Source organism: Typha latifolia, chromosome 3 (assembly GCF_019914945.1).
Source record: "Typha latifolia isolate L0001 chromosome 3, TyphaL0001v2, whole genome shotgun sequence".
Lineage (NCBI taxonomy): Eukaryota > Viridiplantae > Streptophyta > Magnoliopsida > Poales > Typhaceae > Typha > Typha latifolia.
In genome coordinates this window covers 9,671,184-9,692,855 of record NC_133088.1, presented here as the reverse complement: position 1 = coordinate 9,692,855, position 21,672 = coordinate 9,671,184, and the positions used below count along the sequence as shown (strand labels likewise).

General features: G+C 37.5%; 1 protein-coding gene across 9 annotated transcripts in view; it reads right to left on the bottom strand.

Annotated features, from left to right (window-relative positions):
* Window positions 1-21,672, bottom strand: part of LOC140783317 (kinesin-like protein KIN-6) — a 47,745-nt gene that overhangs the window by 14,148 nt on the left and 11,925 nt on the right. For 8 of the 9 annotated variants that reach the window (XM_073130167.1, XM_073130166.1, XM_073130171.1 and 5 more), the window contains 5 exons: window positions 16,109-16,174; window positions 15,908-15,970; window positions 15,572-15,622; window positions 6,527-6,609; window positions 5,848-5,962 (listed from right to left, as the gene is read on the bottom strand). In XM_073130167.1, the coding sequence (XP_072986268.1) occupies window positions 5,848-5,962; window positions 6,527-6,609; window positions 15,572-15,622; window positions 15,908-15,970; window positions 16,109-16,174 (378 nt within the window). The remainder of the gene's footprint in view (window positions 1-5,847; window positions 5,963-6,526; window positions 6,610-15,571; window positions 15,623-15,907; window positions 15,971-16,108; window positions 16,175-21,672) is intronic. The other variant, XM_073130169.1, reaches the window with a different exon arrangement.

Here is a 21,672-nt window from a genome sequence, read left to right as displayed (position 1 = left end):
GATCAACGTTGTCCATTGTTAGCCTGTATTTATGTCGCCCAACTCCATATCATACTTCTCATCTTAGTTGTTTTGGTGTTAAAGTAGGAGCCAATTAAGTTGAAGTGATAAACCATCAAAGGGGCCCCCACTACCAAATGATTTTGGACTTAATACAAGTTATGTTAGTGCAATTATTTTGTATTTTGTAATGGCAAATTCATGGACAAAAACACTTGTACTTGAGTTTATATATATAGGGTTTAGGGTATACGGAAGACCAAGAAACAGCTTATGGCAGACCAGTTGTGCAAAGTAGTTGAAGATCCAAGTGTATGACAAATTCAGCAGTTGTACCAGATGCCATTCAAACAGCACCAAGGAGTGTTCAATGCTAGCACAGGAAAAGCAAGTACGCAAAAGAAGACTAAAGTGGTGTTTGAACAACACTTCTGGGATTCACAGAGTACAAACCAAAGATGTTCCTCACGATCCATTATAAGGATTCCAAAGATATTCAAAAGGGACTTGATTGGTCCAATTGATATGGCCCTAAGCCATCTAATCCAAGGATCCCTTAAGAAGCTTACTTTATACAGTGTGAGAAGTTGTTTTATTCCAAATGCCACTTCCGAGGAGCAGAACCACTACATCACCGTTTCTTCTTCAATGTCTCAAGGTACCAAGGCATAGGTGATCCAAGAAGGGGCGACATCAACCGGAGCTGATCTATTGTCACATAATAATTTATTGCGATGAACTGCGAGCAAGAGATAGAATTCAATACTTAGACATGTAGTCTAGAGGCAGATTATAAGTGAATCTTATTTTGTCATGTTATAAAAAGGTTATTCGAGTGACAAATTGTCAGAATCGAAATAAAATAAAATAAAATTTGGGGTTGAGAGAGGAGGGTGCACATGCTCTGCACGTGCAGCCCCTCCCCTCTCCCTCTCCGGCACGCGACGGAGCGCAGATAAGGATGGATTTCATCTAATCCGAATCGGATTAGATTTGATCCTTTTCTAATCTATAAATTAAAACCCTAATCTCTTCTCTCTCTCTCTGCTTAACCATCTCAGCCCTCTCCTCTCTCTTCTTCCTCCTTTCTTTCGCTTTCTTCCTCCTTTACTGACGGAGTCACGCCGTGGAATCGGCCTGCTCGAGCGTCGTCGGAGCCATCGGAGATCACCACGTAACTCCTTCGTAAGCCTTCTCCCACCCCTCAAAGTTAATTAAAGAATAATAGGGTTTAGTGAAAATACCTAATTTGGGATTTCGGCTCCACCGGCAAATCTGGTCGGCCGACGGCTTCAGGTCGTAGCCGTTCCGTCTGGAAGCATCTTGCCGTTGGCCTCGTGCCGTGAGCATTCACCGTTAGAGCCCTCGTGGCTCCGGTCGCCGCCGGTCATGGGATCGACTGTCGTATGCGGGTTTTCCCCTACCTCGGGATGATGGCGGCACCGTATGGGTGTTGGGGAGCTGAGGGTGCGGCCGGCGAACCGTCGCCGCAGTGGCCGCCGGCGCCTTTCTCTCTCTCTTTTCCTTTCTCTTTCTCTCTCTCTCTTTCTTCGGTTTGGAGAAGATAGACTCGGGCAACCCAAGTCTGATCTTCTCCCTTTTAGTGTTTGGATTCGGGTCGGGTTGGATCAGAATCCAAGGAACCCGACGCGGTTCCATTAGTTAATTGGATTGGGCCTTGGCCCAATCCATTTAGGTGATAGTTGGGTGGGCTACGGGCAAACCAATTGCAGCCCAGCCCAATTGATTTGGGCTTATTTTAGCCCAAATTAATTATTTTTTTTGGGATAAAATATAAAAAGATTTTAATATTTGTTTTAATTAAAAATTTGATTATTATTTATTATTTAAGGTGGTGATTTTTAACACGTGAGCTAAAGATTTGAGATTTCGATTGTCTTACCTAGACTCAGGTGAGTGGGTTCACTCACATGTTTATTTTATTGTATTTCGTATCTTAGTCAGACCATGTAAATTTTCTGTGTGCAATTTATTTATTTCACCCTTACGTGTAAAAAATTAAATTATTGCAATTTCTGTGTGCAAATCTATTTATTTCATCCGTACATGCGAAAATTTAATTGTTTTATTTTCCTATGTGCATTTAATTATTATATTCAGTCCATCACCATACTTTGAGATTCAGTTCGGCTTATCACCCGCAAACCGATGGACAATCCGAGAGGACTATTCAAACCCTTGAAGATATGTTGCGAGCATGTTCTTTGGAATGGAAAGGAAATTGGGATGATCATCTTCCACTCATGGAGTTCTCATATAATAATAGCTACCATTCGAGTTTGGGGCTAGCACCTTATGAGGCGTTGTATAGTAGAAAATGCAGATCTCCACTTTGTTGGTTTGAGGTTGGTGAAAGACAGTTATTGGGACCTGATATAGTACAAGATGCCACGCAGAAAATTATTAAAACCAAGGAAAAGCTTCTTGCAGCTCAAAGCCGTCAAAAGAGCTATGCTGATAACCGAAGAAGAAACCTTGAGTTTCAAGTAGGTGACATGGTTTTCCTAAAGGTGTCACCTTGGAAAGGATTGATTAGGTTTGGTAAGAAAGGCAAGTTAAGTCCTCTCTTTATTGGAACTTTTGAGGTGTTAGAGCGCATTGGAGATGTGGCATACCAGATAGCACTACCACCTAGGTTATCTAAAGTACATAATGTCTTCCATGTATCTATGTTGAGAAAGTATGTGCCTAGTGCAGACCATGTGATTGACTTCGAGCCTTTAGAAATCCGAGAAAATCTATCTTATAAGGAGCAACCTGTGGAAATTTTAAAAACTCAGCAAAAAACTCTTCGCAATAGGGTAATTTCCTTCGTGAAGATTTTATGGCAAAACCATAAACCAGAAAGAAGCAACTTGGGAGCATGAAGATGAGATGAGGGAAAAGCATCCGGAGCTATTTTCTCAATCTTCATAACGACTATTACGGTATTACTTTATTCTTTTATTACGCTAATTTTAATTTCGAGGACGAAATTTCTTTTTGTTGGGAATAGTTGTCAGAATCAAAAAAAAAATTAGGGGTTGAGAGAGGAGGGTGCACGTGCTCTGCACGTGCAGCCCCTCCCCTCTCCCTCTCCGGCACGACGAGGCGCTGATAAGGGGGGATTTCATCTAATCCGAATCGGATTAGATTTGATCCTCTTTTAATTTATAAATTAAATCCTAATCCTCTCTCTTCTCAAACCCTCCCCCCAACCTTCTTTTCCTCCATCGTTTTCTTTCTCTTCTCTCCGTCGGAGTCATTGCTGTGGGATCAGATCGTCGAAGCATCGCCGGAGGATTTTAGGACCACCACACTCCTCCCCGGTGAGCCCTCCCTCATCCCTCTAGTTTAATTTAAATTGAAATAGGTAAATTAGAAATACCTAATTTGCGGAATTCGACCTCGTCAGCAAATCTGGCCAGCCGGCGGCTTCGGGTCGCAATTGCATTGTCACCGAATTCGTGCTCCAAGCCGGTGTCAGTGATGTCTTATAGGGAGCCCTCGTGGCTCCGATTGACGTCGACTTCGGTTTCGGCCGTCGGTGGTGAGTTCTCCACCTCGAGAGGACGACGAAGTAGAGCGAGAGAGAGAAAGAGAGAAAGAGAGGGAGCCGGTCGTGACCCGCCGCCGGCAGAGTCACCGACGACCACTCTCTCTAGTTTTCTCCCTTCCTTGTGTCGAACGCGAGAGAGAGAGAAGAAAGGGTGGGTTGGGCTCGGGTTTAACTCGAGCCAACCCCCTTTTTCTTTTAAATTCGGGTTGGGTTCGGGTTTGGATTTCGGATCCACAGACCCGACCCGAACCAATTAAATTGGATGGGTTGCGGGCTAAACCGCAGCCCAATCCATTTGCTCGGCTGGGACTTGGCCCAGCCTGATTAGTTTCTTTTGGCTGGGCTTTGGCCCAGCCCGATTAGCTTCATTTTTGGAATGGGCCGGGCCAGCAATAGCCCAACCCAATCCAATGGGTAAATTTAAACCAATTTTAGTTCTTTTTGGTTTTTAAATTTTAAAAATATTGTTATTATTCAAATTAAAATTTTGATTATTATTTATTATTTAAGGTGGTGATTTTTAGTACGTGAGCTAGAGATTTGAGATTTCGGTTGTCTTACCTAGACTCAGGTAAGTGGGTTCACTCATTTGCGACTTAGAGAACAGTCCCGGTATAAATCATTTGCGATTTTCCGTGGTGAATCAAGTCTATCTGGAAGTCTAGGGAAAGTCCTAAATTAAATCACTGCGGTAACTTTCTTAGGTGACTCTAGCGGAGTTAGGGAACAGTCCTAGGATGAATGAGAAAATTTTCTAGGTGACTCCACCTCCACTTAAAATTCACCTATTTACCTTTCCGCTCTTTTAGATTTTAATGCTTTAGATTAGAAGTTTTATTCATTTAGTTTAGAGACTCAAAACTTTAACATTGTTTTATCTTTATTGCAATTAATTATAAAATTTAATAAAGCACATTCTCATTTTGTTTATTTATTTTGCCATTGTACATGTAGAGAGTATTAATAAGGCTTCGTGCATTTCAAGCATATTAAGATGCATGGCCGGTCATGATTCCTATTTTGGGTCGTGACAACGAGAAATAGCAAAAACACAATTTTGAACGCCAATATAATGGAATTTGGCCAAACAAAAGTCCTACCACAGGCCATTATGAATTTTGTTACACTTCTTGTTCCCTATGGATGAGCAAAATTTCATCCAATTAAGTCAATTGCACGATGCCCATTTCCTAGTTCTTAGAATATAAAATATAAAAATTAATATTCTCTAAAAACTTAAGCTTTTAGAGTACTTAGTGAATTAAGAACAGAGGTCTTAAGTTTGAATCTCACCAAGCCTATTGTTATTCAAAATATAACCTTACACTAGTTTAGTATTCGAATTTTCATATCTTTTTAGAGTTAGATGCATTCAGTCTTTTTCTAGTTTGACTTCGTTTTCACTTTTCATAGACAAGTTGGTCAAGGTTTCTCTATGTCTCCTGAAATTTCATAGACAAAAGTAAAAAAAAGTGAGAAAAATTAATGCAACCATAGACCTACAAGACTACTTATAGACCAACAAAGAACTTGCAACCCTATTTTGACAAAAGAACTTTCCAAAAATATACATTTTGACCTAAACTAACTCGGCCCAAACACATTGAAATAGCAGAAAAGAATTACAAGTTCTAAATATAAAGATATAAGTAAAAAAAACTTTCCTAAAATGGCATAGTACAATGTTCAAGGCCTAAAGGATGGATTTGGCCAAAAATTGTTTTGCCTCCTCATGACACTTGATCGCTATGGCTTTCTCCTCGTTGCATCATTTCCTATGGACCTATCAAATTTCGTCATATTTTAAGTTGACACATCATTCCTAGTTTCTAGTCAAACTTGAATCCAACTTCAATCATCAACCCCCAATCCTCCAAAAACACAAGCACTATCACTGTCAATACCAACACAGTCATCGCTGCCCTACACAACTCTAATCCAAACCAAGATCCGCTTTATAAACGGACTAAAGTTATATAGCCACATAAAATAGAACTCAGTATATAACGTGCAAATCAAAGAAGCAAGTAAATCAAAACAAGTCAATAAGTACAATAGAACTAAGGCAGAATTACAACCAAATGTTGCTTTCAATTGCTACTCACATAATAAAAGTAAATTTTTTTTAAAGTTTTCTGTCATTAGCCAGACTCATCATATTCTAGAGTTATAAATGAACACTACTGGAAAGCATGTACGTAATTCTACAAAAAAGTAACTTCAGCTAAAATAATATATAAAAAAGATATAAAACACACATTGGCATCAAAATGTTTGAAAGAACATACAAATGAAGATTCGAGATCATCAATTTTCCTTCGCTTTTTATTCTCTTGGCAAATTAGTGAAGCATTACTTCTCTTTTGAGAAGGCATACTAGAGGAACCTTCAACATTAATAAACCTGAATAAAGGAGATGAAAGAGATGAACAATCCACAGAATTTAATGTGTCTACTAAAATAAAAAACTGTAATGAATTTAAGGTCAATTTCATCTAAAATATGCATGAACACAACTATAAGTAATATCCACATGAAACCTGGTCTTCAGCTGTAAAAGCAGAAGTGGAACAGAAACAAGAAATAAATTCTAGTTATTATTTACACTTTACTTCAAAATCTCTTATATGTTACCTTTCCTTAGTTGCATTTTCTTCAATCAAACTTATACTTAAGATAGTTGATTTTCTGTCTACATCTTAAGGGCAGGAATAAGAAAAGCTAGATATAAGTATCTGTAAGTTTTCTGGAGAGTAATAAAATGTGAAAAAGAGTAAAAACACTCAGCACTAAAACGAACAACACATGCACCTAGAACTCTTAATCATACATAAAAATCTATATAAAGCAGTCATCCATTTTCATTTGCCAAGGAATGTGCACAGTAATTAGCAACAAATTTTGTATAGGAGGCAGGAAACAGAGGAAGGAAAAGAGGAAGGAGGCACGAAGGTGTAAAAGTAATACTTTATTTTCATGTAAGGAGATGCTTGTCTCAAGAAAAATGATGTATCCAGATAATCATGTTCCCCAGGCTTTACAGTTAGAATCTGCAGAACATGTGAATAAGACAATCATTAGATAACAATAATGTTGAACAATACAAGTTATTGTGCAAATAATAGCTCCGGAACAGCCACAAAATATTGATCTCTAAATGGAGACAATAGATCTGAAGCAATTTGTTATTTTACTCGTGGGTCTTTTAATAACAATAAAAAAAAGGGGCGTCCTTGGTGTGATCACTGTCGGAAAAATGGACAGACACAGGATACTTGTTGGAAAATTCATGGGAAACCTGCAGATTGGAAGCCGAAGAAAAAGAATCGTGGGTATCAAGCTTCAACTGAAAAACCTCAAGGAGGAACATCTAATTCAGGTGGAGCATTCAATAATGAACAAATGGAACAACTATATAAGATGTTCGCAAGTTTTCAAACATCAGGTCAATCATCGTATGTTCCATCTGGTTCTCTAGCCCACAGAGGTAATTTTTTGAAGGCCCTGAGTACCACTACATCTAAAACTAGGACTTCATGGATAATAGATTCTGGTGTTTCTGATCATATAACTGCTTCATTCACCCTTTTTTCTTCATACTCACCTTGTGATGGAAATCTCAAAGTCAAAATTGCAAATGGAACTCTTTCACAAATTGCAGGAATTGGGAGTATTAGACTATCTAATTCTATCACTCTTGAGTCTGTCCTTCATGTTCCCAAATTATCTTGTAACTTGTTGTGTGTCAGTCAATTAACAAAAGAGTCCAAATGCTCTGCTAATTTCATGCCATCTTCTTGTGTCCTTCAGGACCTATCATCGGGGAAGACGATTGGCAGTGCTAAGGAATGTGAGGGACTCTACTACTTTGAGGAACTCGATGTGAGTACACAATATCAAGTTGCAAATTGTAGTTCAGCTTCTGCTGATAGAGATAGTGAAATTCTGTTATGGCATTTTAGAATGGGACATCCCAACTTTCTCTATTTGAAACATTTGATTCCATCCATTTTCTTGAACAAAGAATTGTCTAATTTGCAATGTGAAATGTGAGAACCAGAAGAAAAAAAAAGTTTGAGAGAGGAGGGTGCACGTGCTCTGCACTTGCAACCCCCTCCCCTCTCCCTCTCCGACACGCGACGAGGCAGTCGTCAAAATCTCACCGAATCCAAATCTAACTTAGATTTTGATTTTGCACTATAAATTAAACCCTATTTTTTCTCTCTCCTCAACCCCTTTTCCCACAGCCGTTTCCTTTTCTTCTTCTCCTTCGTTTTCTTCTTCCTTACCGTCGGAATCACAACAGGGGTTTGGCCCGTCGAAGCATCGCCGGAGTAAATAGGGACCATCACGCTCCTCCTCGGTGAGCCCTCTCTCATCCCTCTAGTTTAATTTTAATTTAATGGAGTAAATTAGAAATACCTAATCGGCTAGCGGCGTCGAGACGCTACCGCTCCATCACCGAAAGCTTCGTGCTTTAAGCCCGGTGTCAATGATATCTTCTGGGAGAGTCTCGTGGCTCAAATCACCGTCGACCATGAGTTAGGAGTGCTGGTCGTCGTCGGCAACTTCTCCTCCACCTCGTGTGGTTGATGTGGCCACGATTGTGGCGGGGAGCTTAGGGTGTGGCTAGCGACCGCCGACGGCGGCGGTCGCCGATAGACTCTTTCTCTCTCTCTCCCTCTCTCTCTCCTCCTTCGATTCCCTTCAATTTGGAGAAGGCAGACTCGGGCAACCCGAGTCTAGCCTTCTCCCCTTATGTTTTTGAATTCGAGTCAGGTTGGATCCGAATCCAAGGAACCAAACCTAGTTCCATTAGTTAATTGGATTGGGCCTTGGGCCCAATCCATTTAAGTGTTGGTTGGGTGGGCTGTGGGCCAACTGCAGCCTAGCCCAACTGATTTGGGCTTATTTTGGCCTAAATTATTCATTTTCAAGTTAAATTGTAGAAAAAAAATTTAATATTTTTTTATTTTATTTAAAAATGTTATTGTTATTTATTATTAAAAATGGTGATTTTTAGCACGTGAATTAGGGATTTGAGATTCAATTGTCTTGTTTAGACTCAGGTGAGTGAGTTCACTCATATATTTATTTTTATTACATTTCGTACCTTGTCAGACCATGTAAATTTTCTGTGTGCAAATTTATTTATTTCATATTTACGTGCAAATTTTAATTGTTACATTTTCTGTGTGCACTTAATTATTATACTTAGTGCATTACCATACCTTGTACAAATATTAAATTTTAGTGGAAAAAAAAATGAGACTAGTATTGGTACGACTTAGAGAACATCTCCGGTATAAATCGCTTACGGTTTTCCGTAGTGACTCAAGTCTATCTGAAAGTCCAGGGGAAAGTCCTAAATCAGATCACTGCAGTGACTTTCTTAGGTGACTCTAGCGGGGTTAGGGTACAATCGTAGGAAGAATGAGAAATTTTCTAGGTGATTCTAACCAACGATGGTCGTGCCACAGGCACGAACCGTGCCGACCACCGGCCGACACGACACGACACGTGCCGAGGCACTTGTCGGCCGTACCGTAAGAGAATGAGAGAAAAAGGTAAGGAATACTCACCTTTGCCATTGTAGTCGCCGTCGCCGTCACCGCCGCTTGCCGATCCGGATCCGAAACCGCAACTTAAACTTTAAACCCTCTCCCGATCTCTCTTTCTCTCTCTCTCTCTCTCTCTCTCTCTCTCTCTCTCTCTCTCGATCCATCTTCTCTCTCGGGCGCTAGGGCACGAAGCGAGTGGCAAGCGGTGATCGGCGATCTGCAAGGGACGACGAACGGCGAGGCGTTAGGAGGGGCGCCGTGCGGCACCCTCGTGCAATGTGCTGGTACGCCGTCGGCACGACAAGTGCCGACCGACACGCCCCGTGCTGGTCGGCAAGGCCATATTTGATTCTAATTTCTCTCAACGGTTAATGGAGAAAACAGAATGTGTTGATCACATAGTGATACCATCTGATGACCCTAACCGGATCAGCTATGAAGAAAAGTCTCGAGCGTCATCTCGTGGTGACTTCTAGTTCATGTGGATCCACAGAATATAAATCCATTGAGACATATGACAGTATATGTAAGAATCAAAAAAGAAAAAGAGAAAAAAGAGGGTTGAGAGAGGAGGGTACACGTGCTCTGCACATGCAGCCCCCTCCCATCTCCTTCTTCGACACGCGACGAGCCAATCGTTGATATCTCGCCGAATCCAATCTAATTTAGATTTTTGATTTTTGCTGTATAAATTAAAACCCTAATTTTTCTCTCTCCTCAACTGATAAAAGGTCAAGGATATCAACAAGGACAATCAGATCATACTCTATTTTTCCAGCAGGCTGATAACGGGCTAAAGACAATATTGATCATATATGTCGACGAATTATTCTAACTGGGGATAATCTGGCCAAAATTGAGAGATTAAAGAAAAGTTTGGCCACAAAATTTGAAGTAAAAGATCTAGGACAGATGCGTTGTTTTTTGGGAATGGAAGTTGCTTGGTCCAAGAAAGGCATTAGTGTTTCTCAGCGGAAGTATGTCCTTGATCTTCTAACAGAAACTGGGATGCTCAGATGCAAACCAAGTGATACTCCAATCGAAGCCAGAAAGAAAATGGAGGATGCTGGAAAAACAGTTGATAGAGAAAGTTATCAGAGACTTGTTGGGAAATTAATCTATCTTTCTCACACAAGGCCTGACATTGCTTTCGCAATTAGCATTGTGAGCCAGCATATGCATTCACCAAAAGAAGTCCATCTTGAAGCAGCTTACAGGATCCTTAGATATCTCAAGGGTTCTCCTGGGAGAGGATTATTCTTCAAAAAAGATGGAAGATATGAGATGGAAGTCTTTACTGATGCAGATTGGGCTGGATCATAAGAGAATCGGAGGTCAATGACAGGATATTGCACGTTTCTATGGTGAAATTTAGTAACATGGAGAAGTAAAAAACAAAATGTGGTAGCTTGAAGTAGTGCTGAAGCTGAGTTTCGAGCAATTGCCCATGGAATTTGTGAGGGTCTGCGGTTGAAGAAACTTCTAGAAGAATTGCAGATGGGTGTTGATCTTCCTATTAAATTCTTTTGTGATAACAAGGCTGCTATTAACATTTCTCTCAATCTAGTTCAACATGATCGGACCAAACATGCTGAAGTGGATAGACACTTCATCAAAGAGAAGGTAGAAGAAGGAATTGTTTACATGACTTACATTCCCACAAAAGAACAAACAGCTGATATATTCACCAAAGGACTTCCTCGACAAAATTTCGATAATTTCATTGGCAAGTTGGATATAATCAATATCTATGATCCAACTTGAGGGGGAGTGTGGAAATCCCGAAATTTTAGGGATATTATTTCTGATGTCATGCAGGAATAAATAGGAATAAAATAAATCAGGGATTGATGAAAATTATTTGTTTCCTTTTTTTCATTCATTCAAACTTGTATATATTCAAGTAATGTATTGTTTCACAGTGAATAAGATTGATCTAAAACCTTTCTCCTCTGTCTTTCTACAGAAACCCTAACCCTAAATCCCCATTTTCCCCATGTCAAAGCCACCTCATTCCTCCTCTTTCTCTTCTTCCTTCTTCCCCGTAGAATTTGCGTCACAGATCAGAGTGCTGGAGCAATCAGAGAGTGCAATGTGACTTATCGGGTCGGGTTGGATACGAATCCAAGGAACCCGACCCGGTTCCATTAGCTAATTGGATTGGGCCTTGGCCCAATCCATTTAAGTAATAGTTGGGTGGGCTGCGGGCCAACTGCAACCCAGCCCAACTGATTTGGGCTTATTTTAGCCCAAATTAATTATTCTTGGGTTAAATTGTAGAAATATTTTTAATAATTATTTTAATTAAAAATGTTATTGTTATTTATTATTTAAGACGGTGATTTTTAGTACCTGAGCTAGAGATTTTAGATTTCGGTTGTCTTGCCTAGACTCAGGTGAGTGGGTTCACTCACATGTTTATTTTATTGTATTTCGTATTTTTGTCGGACCATGTAAAATTTCTGTGTGCAAATTATTTATTTCACCCTTATATGTAAAAATTAAATTGTTGCAATTTCTATGTGCAAATCTATTTATTTCATCCGTACGTGCGAAAATTTAATTGTTTTATTTTCATATGTGCATTTAATTATTATATTCAGTGCATCACCATACTTCGTGCAAATATTGAAATTTGTGAAAAGAAAAATGAGACTAGTATTGATACGACTTAGAGAACAGTCTCGGTATAAATCGTTTGTGATTTTCCGTGGTAACTCAAGTCTATCTGGAAGTCCAGGGAAAAGTCTTAAATTAGATCACTGCGGTGACTTTCTTAGGTGACTCTGGAGGGGTTAGGGAACAGTCCTAGGATGAATGAAAAAATTTCCTAGGTGACTCTAACTTCTCTCAACGGTTAGAGGAAAAGACAGAGTGTGCTAATCACATGGTGATACCCTCTGATGACCCTAACCGGATCAGCTATGAAGAAAAGTCCCGAGCGTCATCTCGAGATAACTTCTAGTTAATGTAAATCCACAAGGTTTAGACCCATTGAGATATATGACAGTATAAATATCAAAAGATGTTAATATATTGAAAATGTGCAAGGTTACAAGTTGTAACATCTCTCTATTGTTATCATCGCTATTATTTAGAGAGCATGCCTATTGCATATTGTGATGGATATTATTGTTTTTAGTTTAATTTATTCAGCATTAATATGAATTAAAATTTATTTGGTTTTCGAGTGGATTCCACTCACTGAGCTATAATTGTTGGTTCACGGGTTCTATTGTTTTTGTATTGTTATTTATTTCAGGTAATAGTCAGCGGGGCGACTGAGCGAGATATACCTGGACTCCACCTCCACTTAGAATTCACCTATTTACCTTTCTGCTCTTTTAGATTTTGTGCTTTAGATTAGAAATTTTATTTATTTAATTTAGAGACTCAAAAACATTAACATTGTTTTTTTTATCTTCATTGCAATTAGTCATAAAATTTAATAAAGCACATTCTCAATTTATTTATTTATTTTGTCATCGTACACGTAGAGATTATTAATAAGGCTTAGTGCATCTCAAGCATATTGAGATGCATGGCCGGTCATGATTCCTATTTTGGGTCGTGACAGAAATCATCCACCAGCATCCTTGGGTAGGTTGTGTTTGTTGTCGGCCAACATCCCCTCACCTAGAATAGGTAGCTGTGGTGGCATGGAGCCTCTAGGTGTGGCCAATGGACCGCCAACGGCATTGATCACTAATAATCTCCTCTTTTTCTCCTCTTCATCTGAGTTTTCCATCGAGGAAGTGAGCTCAGGGACGACGAAGCACACTCCCTCTTTAAATCGGATTTGGGTCGGGTTTGGATTTTGGATTCGTAGGATCCAACCCCAGTCAATGAGTTCAGTAGGATTAGGCTCTTACCCTAATATGGTTCAACTTTAGGCTAAGCCTAAGGAAGACATGGAAGCATTGGGTTCTAGTTTCTAGTTTGATTGTGAAGAAAATAAAGGTTCTAGTAGTCGACTGAACCAATCTCGAGATTGAGCGTTTGAACGGCCTTTCAAGAGTTTGAACGCAAATTCCTAAGTGCAAAAAGAGTTTTAAGGCGTTCGAATGGCCTTCCAGCGGTTCGAACGCAAATCCTCGAGGACCAAAAGGCAAAAGGAGTTCTTAAGCGTTTGAACAGCCTTGTTAGTATTTGAACACCCGACAACAAAGTTCCCAGGTCTAGTTGTTTTTTTATGTGTTTTTTTTCTTATGTTGGGTAGTCGGACTCGAGCCTATTCGATCCAATTACCAAGCCTAGTCAAGTCAGAAGCCACCTATAAATTTATGTGGTGCATACTTGGTTAGTCATGTTGGAATTATTGAATCATCTTCTTCTTCCTTGTTCTTTCCTCCCACCTTGACTGACCATCCTAAGCCAACCTAGGTACCTTACCCTTCGTTTGGCAGGAGCCACCTGCCCGTAGGTGATGGCCTACCTTCTCCCCCTTCTATCCCTCTCTTACATTACTACCGATCTTTCCTAATCCATCCACACCACCACCACCCTATTACCCTAACCGAACCACCCTGCAAGTCCAGCCACCTCAATCCACCATCCATTTCGAAAGATTTGTTTCCCATCCCAAATCTTAAAAGCCTCCTACATTGTTTGCCAATCAAGCCGTTCGATCCAAAACGCTCATTAAACTTGAAGATTCGCAATAGGCCTAGCTTTAGCCTTGGAGATCAAATCTCATATCCGAAGTTAACGTTGGACTCGTATGGATCGTGGGAGCAACTAGACACTTTCAGATCAATAAATAAAGGGGTATTTATCATAAGCTCTGTCACGACTCGAAATAAAAATCATGACCGGCCATGCACTTCAATGTGCTTGAGATACACGAAGCCTTATTAATACTTCCTAAGTGTACGATGGCAAAAATAAATAAATTAAGAAGATTTGCTTTATTAAATTTAAACTAATTGCAATAATAATAAAATAATGTCATTGTTTTTGAATCCCTAAACGAAATAAATTTAACTTCTAATCTAAAGCATAAAATCCAAAATACCGGCCATGTACGTCTCGCTCAGTCACCACACTAACTATTACCTAAGATAGATAAATAAAATAAATAAATAAATCCATGAGCCAACAACTATAGCTCAGTGAGTGTAATCCACTCGAAAACCAAATAAATTCTTAATTTTATTAATGTTGAATAAAATTAAACTAAATCCTCAATATCCATAACAATTTGCAATAGGTATGCCCTTTAAATAATGACAATAATAACAATAGAGAGTCATAACTTGTAACCTTGCACAGTTTTAACATATTAACATCTTTCCAATATTTATACGACATATGTCTCAATGGGTCTATACCCTGTGGATATCAACTAGAAATCACCTCGAGATGACACTCGTGACTTTTCTTCATAGCTGATCCGGTTAGGGTTATCAAATTGTATCACTATGTGATCAACACACTCTGTCTTTTCCACTAACCGTTGAGAGAAGTTAGAGTCACCTAGGAAATTTCTCATTCATCTTAGGACTGTATCCTAACCCCGCTAGAGTCACCTAAGAAAGTTACTGCAGTAATCTGATTTAAGACTTTCCCCTGGACTTCCAGATAGACTTGAGTCACCACGGAAAACCGCAAGCGATTTATACCGCGGTTGTTCTCTAAGTCGTATCAATACTAGTCTCATTTTTCTTTTCACTAAAATTTAATATTTGTACAAGGTATGATAATGCACTAAGTATAATGATTAAATGCGCAAACACCTTTCGAAACATTAGATTTACATACTGCCTAGACGCCACGGGTGATCGTTTGTATATTGCAAGCACCTTTCGAAACATTAGATTTACATACATTTTTTACATTTATAAACAGTAGTATATATCATGTGCATAGTAGTAGAGTTGCAGAAGACAATACAGTGTAACATGTCTTGGTATATCTGTAACATTGATTTCAAACTTAGCAAAGAAATTAACCATATTTGTAGTCCTAAGCTCATTTATTTAGTACCTCTAAGAAAGCAACTTGTGAGCTACCAAATGATCAAGCTCTACCTAAGCTTTTGTATGGATAACAATAGCTAAGGTTAGTATGGCTCACTCGAGCTCAACTTACTTGCACATCTAGAGCTGAAAAGTATACCATGATCATGAAAATGGCAAATTAACAAACAGAAACAGATCTTATTCTTTTAAATTTTAAATTTTATCAAAAAATAGAGTTCACATCCAAGTAGAAAATTAGGTGCAAGGGTTTAAACCTAGAAATTAGTAGTTTATGACATAAGAAAATAGAATACTTCGGTAAGCAATTTATTGCATTAACATGATAGAAATGCAAATTCCAACACATGAGAGATTTGAACATGCCTCAACAAGTCATAATTAAGACCCATAAAACTTCAAATAATCAACAAAACAAAAAGAACAAAATTGAGAAAATGTGGATAAGAATGCCTTGGTACATAATATCATACCAGTGTCATTCGCTTCCTGCCTTCCAAGTAATCTCTCAAGTACCTAGTCAACTACCAGACAAAGATATGAGGACTATAAAGAACTAGAAGAAAATTCAGAAAGTGTACCACTACTAAAACACTAAAAGAATACTAATAAGCCCCGATAATAGCATCTAGGGAACCATTATCTACAGTAACCTTGAACTGCAAAAGAAGGCAAACCACATGCTACAAGCAGTCACTAAAAGAATCACTAGTGACATATGATATTGAGAGAATTATGAAACATTATTAAGTATAAAAACATATAGTGTAGTACAATAAATACAGATAATTCAGAAATGAGAAATATACCAGTGAGTTCTTGAAGTGCTTTTCTAAAGGTTTCTTTGGGTTTTTCTGATGCTCTAGCAAGGACTACAAGATATTAGAGAAATGAGTAGAATGGTTCTGAATATGTAACTTATTATTCCAAAGAAAAAGAATTTGTAAATAATGTCAATTCTGCAAAACTATTAGTTTTACCAACAAAAGAAACAATCAACAGCCACTTACTCGCAAACACAAACCAAGAACCATGGATGTATTGTTGATAAAGTTGCTCTCCAAAATCCTTGCTCCCTAAAATTATGTAAAATAATTTGCATATAATCATTACCTAGAGACAACAAAAACAAGAATCCAACTAAATAATTTGTTCTGCAAGAATAACTTAAACACGCTAATGGAGACATGGACTGGATGATGATAGCTGCCAACCACTTGTTTATGGAAAAAAGAAGACATATATTCTATCTGATTTTCCTTTTTTTTCAACAGATCATGAGTCTGTAGACTAATTATAAGGTAGACAAAGGAGCTACTGCTCTCCAACTTATAGGTTGAACAACTAAGCCAACACTGCCGAGAAATGAACCATAATGAGTCTAAATCATACACATATTGCTCCGACGAAAAATTCATCAAATATCAACTCCGATCTCCATGAGGAGATTCAAATCCATGAGATATATCATGGGGCGGCAAAGACCCGACCAATGGGCTATTGTGCATTTTATGACCCGGCCAATGGACTATTGTGCATTTTATGCGATTTTGATCGCTAGTTGATTTAATACTTAAATTTGTATTAGGCTTTATTCATTTTACATGTTGGCTAAGTTTTTGGTCCAACATGAAAAGTAATAGGCAATGATAGACTAGTTAAGCATTATTTGAAATACTATAACTAACCAAGATGATAATGGACAAGTGGAGTCTATTGTTAGAGTATAAAAAAACAAACTACAATTCTACATTAGCTTAAGCTTCTAAAGAAATTGGTAAGTTAACACCTGTCAATAGCATTAATACACCAATACTCTTAACATCCTAAAATTAAAATAGGACAAGTTTATTGGTAGGCGATAGTTATCTAACTTAACATTTACTTGAGATGTTAAATATATCCTAAATATATGATATATGATGTGTTTTGATATTCTATGCGGATTGGTATTTGTGCCTTGAAGTTTTGGTTCCGAATTCTTCTTATTACCCTAATATGGTTTCTATTGCATATTTGGTTTTCAAATGGTTCAACTCATTGAGCTAGGGATGTGAGCTAATTACGGAGCGCCATCCATTTCAAATTCTCTTAAGAAGTATGAGTATGTAGCGAGATTCTTGACAATGTCATTTTGAGTAACAAAGTATAGTTATTTATATTTATAGTTTCTTTTATTTTCTATCCCACCCTATCAAGAATAGCTATTAGACCCATATGACTTGTATTTATATGTTAAAATCACTAGATACGGCTTTGAATAGAACTTTTGTCTTTTTGGTTGCAAATGGCATATCAAAGTTTTATTTGATATATAAATGTTACTGTTAGCTTTATGTTATTACCTATAAATATCATGGTAACTGGTTTGTAGGTCTTGCAATATTAGAGCATAGTTTCATTAAGGTTGTGAATGGTCACACCTATTTAATATCATTGTTTTGAAAAGCGGTCGTATAGACTGTAGCGATGGTCAACTGCCCCGCATATGTATTTTGCGGTCTTCATATGTGGTTTGACCCAAGGTTCCCAGTTTTAGCCGATCCCGATTCTAGCTGGTTTCGGCTGGGGTTTTGGCCAATCCCAACCGAAACGGGTGGGATTCGACCCGGGGGACATCAATAATTGATGTCCTCCTACCCACCTGCCTCTCTTTCTCCCTTTTCTCTCTCTTTTCTTTCTTTCTCTCTCTCTCTTCTCTCTCTCTCTCTTCTCTCTCTCTCTCTCTCTCTCTCTCTCTCTCTCTCTCTTCTTTCTTTCTCTCTTTCTCACGGGTCTCATTCTCACTGCGACTGAGTAGATCTCTGATGACCTCGACCTCCGGCGATGTTTTCCGACGAAGATCCGACAACCTCAACCTCCGGCGACCTCAGGTGAGTTTTTTTTTCAATTTCTAATTCCTTTCTTTTCTTTCTTTCTTTTTTCATTGTGCACAGGTAGGTGCTGCTGTGGTGAAGCAATAGCTGCACCTACAGCAGGTGCTGTGGTGAAGTAGTAGCTACACCTACATCAGGCGCTGTTGTGCACCTACTGTTGTTTCTTAGCTGCTAAGCAGCAGCAGCTGCAGCAGGTGTTGCTGCTGCTACTGCTGAGAACTTGAGAATTAAGAGGCTGAGAGGGGTGGAAACTAAAAATTAGAAAGAAGTAAAGAAAAAAAATAGAAAAAAAATTGAGAGGGTTTTATTTTCATAAATTTTATTTTGATTTTTGTTTATATTTTTTAGTTGTACAGTTAAAATATCAAAGGCTTCAAAAGAGAAGTCATATGATACCGACATTGGATAGCAACATTGCAGCACTATTGGGCAAGATAAAAGACGTGTTAAATGCAACTGGTGTAGAAAAAAAATGAGTGGTGGTGTCAGCCGTTTAAAAGAACATTTAGTTGAAAGATAAGGAAATATAGCAACTTGCACTCAAGTGTCCTTGGAAATTAGAAAGCAAATGTTAGCCCATTTAATTGGCAAAAAGAAGGATAAACAATTTACACAATAAAGAGAGTCAATGGTTCGTGAAGAATTGTTGCATACTCCTATACACATTGATGATGATAGTAGTGAGTAGAGTGAGAAGGATAAGAAAGAGAGACAGATGAGGAAGGCAATAAAAGAGAGCAGAAATATGAATAGAGAAGAGGAAGAGATAAAAAGAAACACTGGTGGTAACTTTTAGAGATCTAAATCAGTTAATATACAAAGAGAGAGAATATGAGAGCAGCAATTCTACCCATAGGACTCCTGGTCTTACAGCAGAGTCTAAAAATATTGGACCAATGAATATATATCTTCAAAAAAAGGGGTCATATACAAACTTCTACCAAGACAACTCTCAAATGAATTAAAAATGCAAAGAAACACAATGGTAGGGCAATCTCTAAATTTTTCTTCTACAACAATATTCATTTCAATATAGTTGATAGTCATACTATCACACTATGATGAATGCTATACAATCAATAGAGCCTGGTGTTACGCCTCCTAATTCAAATGATATTGCTACTAAATATCTTGACTCAGAGGTAGATGAACTTCGTACTTATATTGAGACATTTAAACGGTATTGAGATGAATTTGATTATATACTGATATGTGATGAGTGAAGTACACAAAACAGAAAAAAAATATAATTAATTTTTTAGTGTACTCTAGCATGGGGATAATATTTTTGAAGTCTGTAGATTCTACTGCTCATTTCAAAAATACAGATTATATTTGTCAGTTGATGGACGAAGTGGTACAAGAAATCGGTGAAAAAATAGTAGTCCAAGTGGTTACTGATAATAAAGCCAATTATAAAACTGCTGGAAATTTATTTTTGATAAAAAACCTCATTTATATTGGACGACATGTGCTGCAGATTGTATTGATCTAATGTTAGAGAATATTACAAAAGAGCCTGAAATTGACATAGCCATACATGAATGTTAGAGGTTGACAAATTTTATATATAACCATGGTTGTATTCTTAATTTACTCAAGCAGATGACTAATAGTAGGGAGATCATCAGACCCGACGTCACTAGATTTGCCACTCATTTTTTAGCCTAGGAGAGCATCATGCGCTACAAAGATAATATTATGCGAATGTTTACATCACAGGAGTGGTATATAGAAATTAAGAATATGAAACCTAAAAATAAATCTTTAGATCAAACTTTAAAAAATATGGCAATTATAAATACATTTTGGGATAATATTACAATTGCCACCGTAGTATTTGAACCTCTGATCAAAGTATTAAGACTTATAGACAGTGATGACATGTCGATGATGGGTTTATTATATGAGGCAATGGATATAACAAAAGAATCAATAAAAAAAATGTAGGCCAAAGTTATAGTAAATAGTAGAAAATGATTGATTCTAGATGGAACAAACAACTACATAGAGATATACACGCTGCTGGTAGGCATGCTTTTTAAGTTTTAAATTTTAATTTACTAATTTACTTTTATTTGTGAATATTTAAAAACTTGAATGGTTACAAATTTTAAATTTTTACAAGGTATTTTATTAATCCAAGATTTCAATTCTCTATAAATGTTAATAATGATAGTGAAGTCTTATTAGGAGTTAGGAAGGTAATCAGTAGAAGCCCGACATTTATAAACAAATCATTTGCGATAAATAAGTGAGTTATGATTCAATTAAATAATTTTATTATTATTTGTTTTAAGTTTTAACTTTCAATATAATCAGTATGCAATAATATATTTCTAATTTCAGATGGAGAGATATAGATTGAGAGATGGACAATTCAGTACTACTAAAGTTGCTGCAGCTATATCTCATAACACTTCAACTGAATAGTGATCTATCTATGGATAGAAAGAGACCAAATTTGACGCCAATAGCAAAGAAAATTTTAAGTCAAACTGTGTCTTTATCACAGTGTGAAAGAAATTTGACTACTTTCTCCTTAATCCACACAAAAACACACAATCAATTAACAATAGAAAAATTGGAGAAGTTATATTATTGTCATTCTAATATGAGATTGAGGAGAGAAATTTAAGAAAAAAAGACAAAAAATGAATAATTAATTGATTTAAATCATATTTTTGATGAAGAAGACGCCTTGACTCTATGGATCAGAGAAATAAAGGACAGGTTATTAGATGACAGAGATAACCCATTGTTAGATGAGATATTGGAGAAGACCACGATGAGGGCAGAGGCTAGTACAAGTCATTCAGCAGCGAGAAATAGTATACCTACTAGTACTAGTCATAGTCCTAATGATACATATGGTGGTGAGATCGTCTCATCTACATTTGTTGAAGAAAGTCAAGGAGGCATAAGGATTAAAGTTAGAGAAACTGAGGATGTATATACATATCAACGACGTCGTTATAAGAATATTGCTTCCTATGATTATGGTACATCGAATATTTATTGTTTGGAGCTATCACAAAATTCATATGCTAGTTATTATCCTCAGTATCATCAGTATTCTCAAACAGAACATCCAAATGCTGATTATTATTCTCCTCAGATGCAAGTCACACAACAAGATCCATACAATATAATTAGTATGACGGGATCACTTTTTAGAGCATCAAGTCCCAAATACCAATATTTACAAACTTATGATGATTATGATGATGAAGACTAGAAATTTACGAAAACCAGCTCGGTATGAATCAAAGTTTTAAATTTTGAGTAAGTTATCTGATCCAATACGAACGGTCGATACGACCGATACTTATCATATTTTTGGACGGCCGATACCGATCCCGATCCCGATACTATGAACCTTGGTTTGACCGCGTATAGGCCTCATATGTGGACAGCATATGCATATAGGCCACATATGTAGACCGCATACACATATGTGCTGCATACTGACCACATATATGGATCAAATATACATATGTGGTCGCATATTGACTGCCAAGAACCTTAAATTTGCTGCATATACATATGCACTATCATGTGCATATGAAAATGATATGTTGTAATATTGAGATATCTATTTTTTATTGATTAATTTGTTGGTACAATTTATCATACTTGAAAAAATTTATTGAGTACTCATATGATTAGGAAGTAGCATACTTAGTGTGTAGGACATT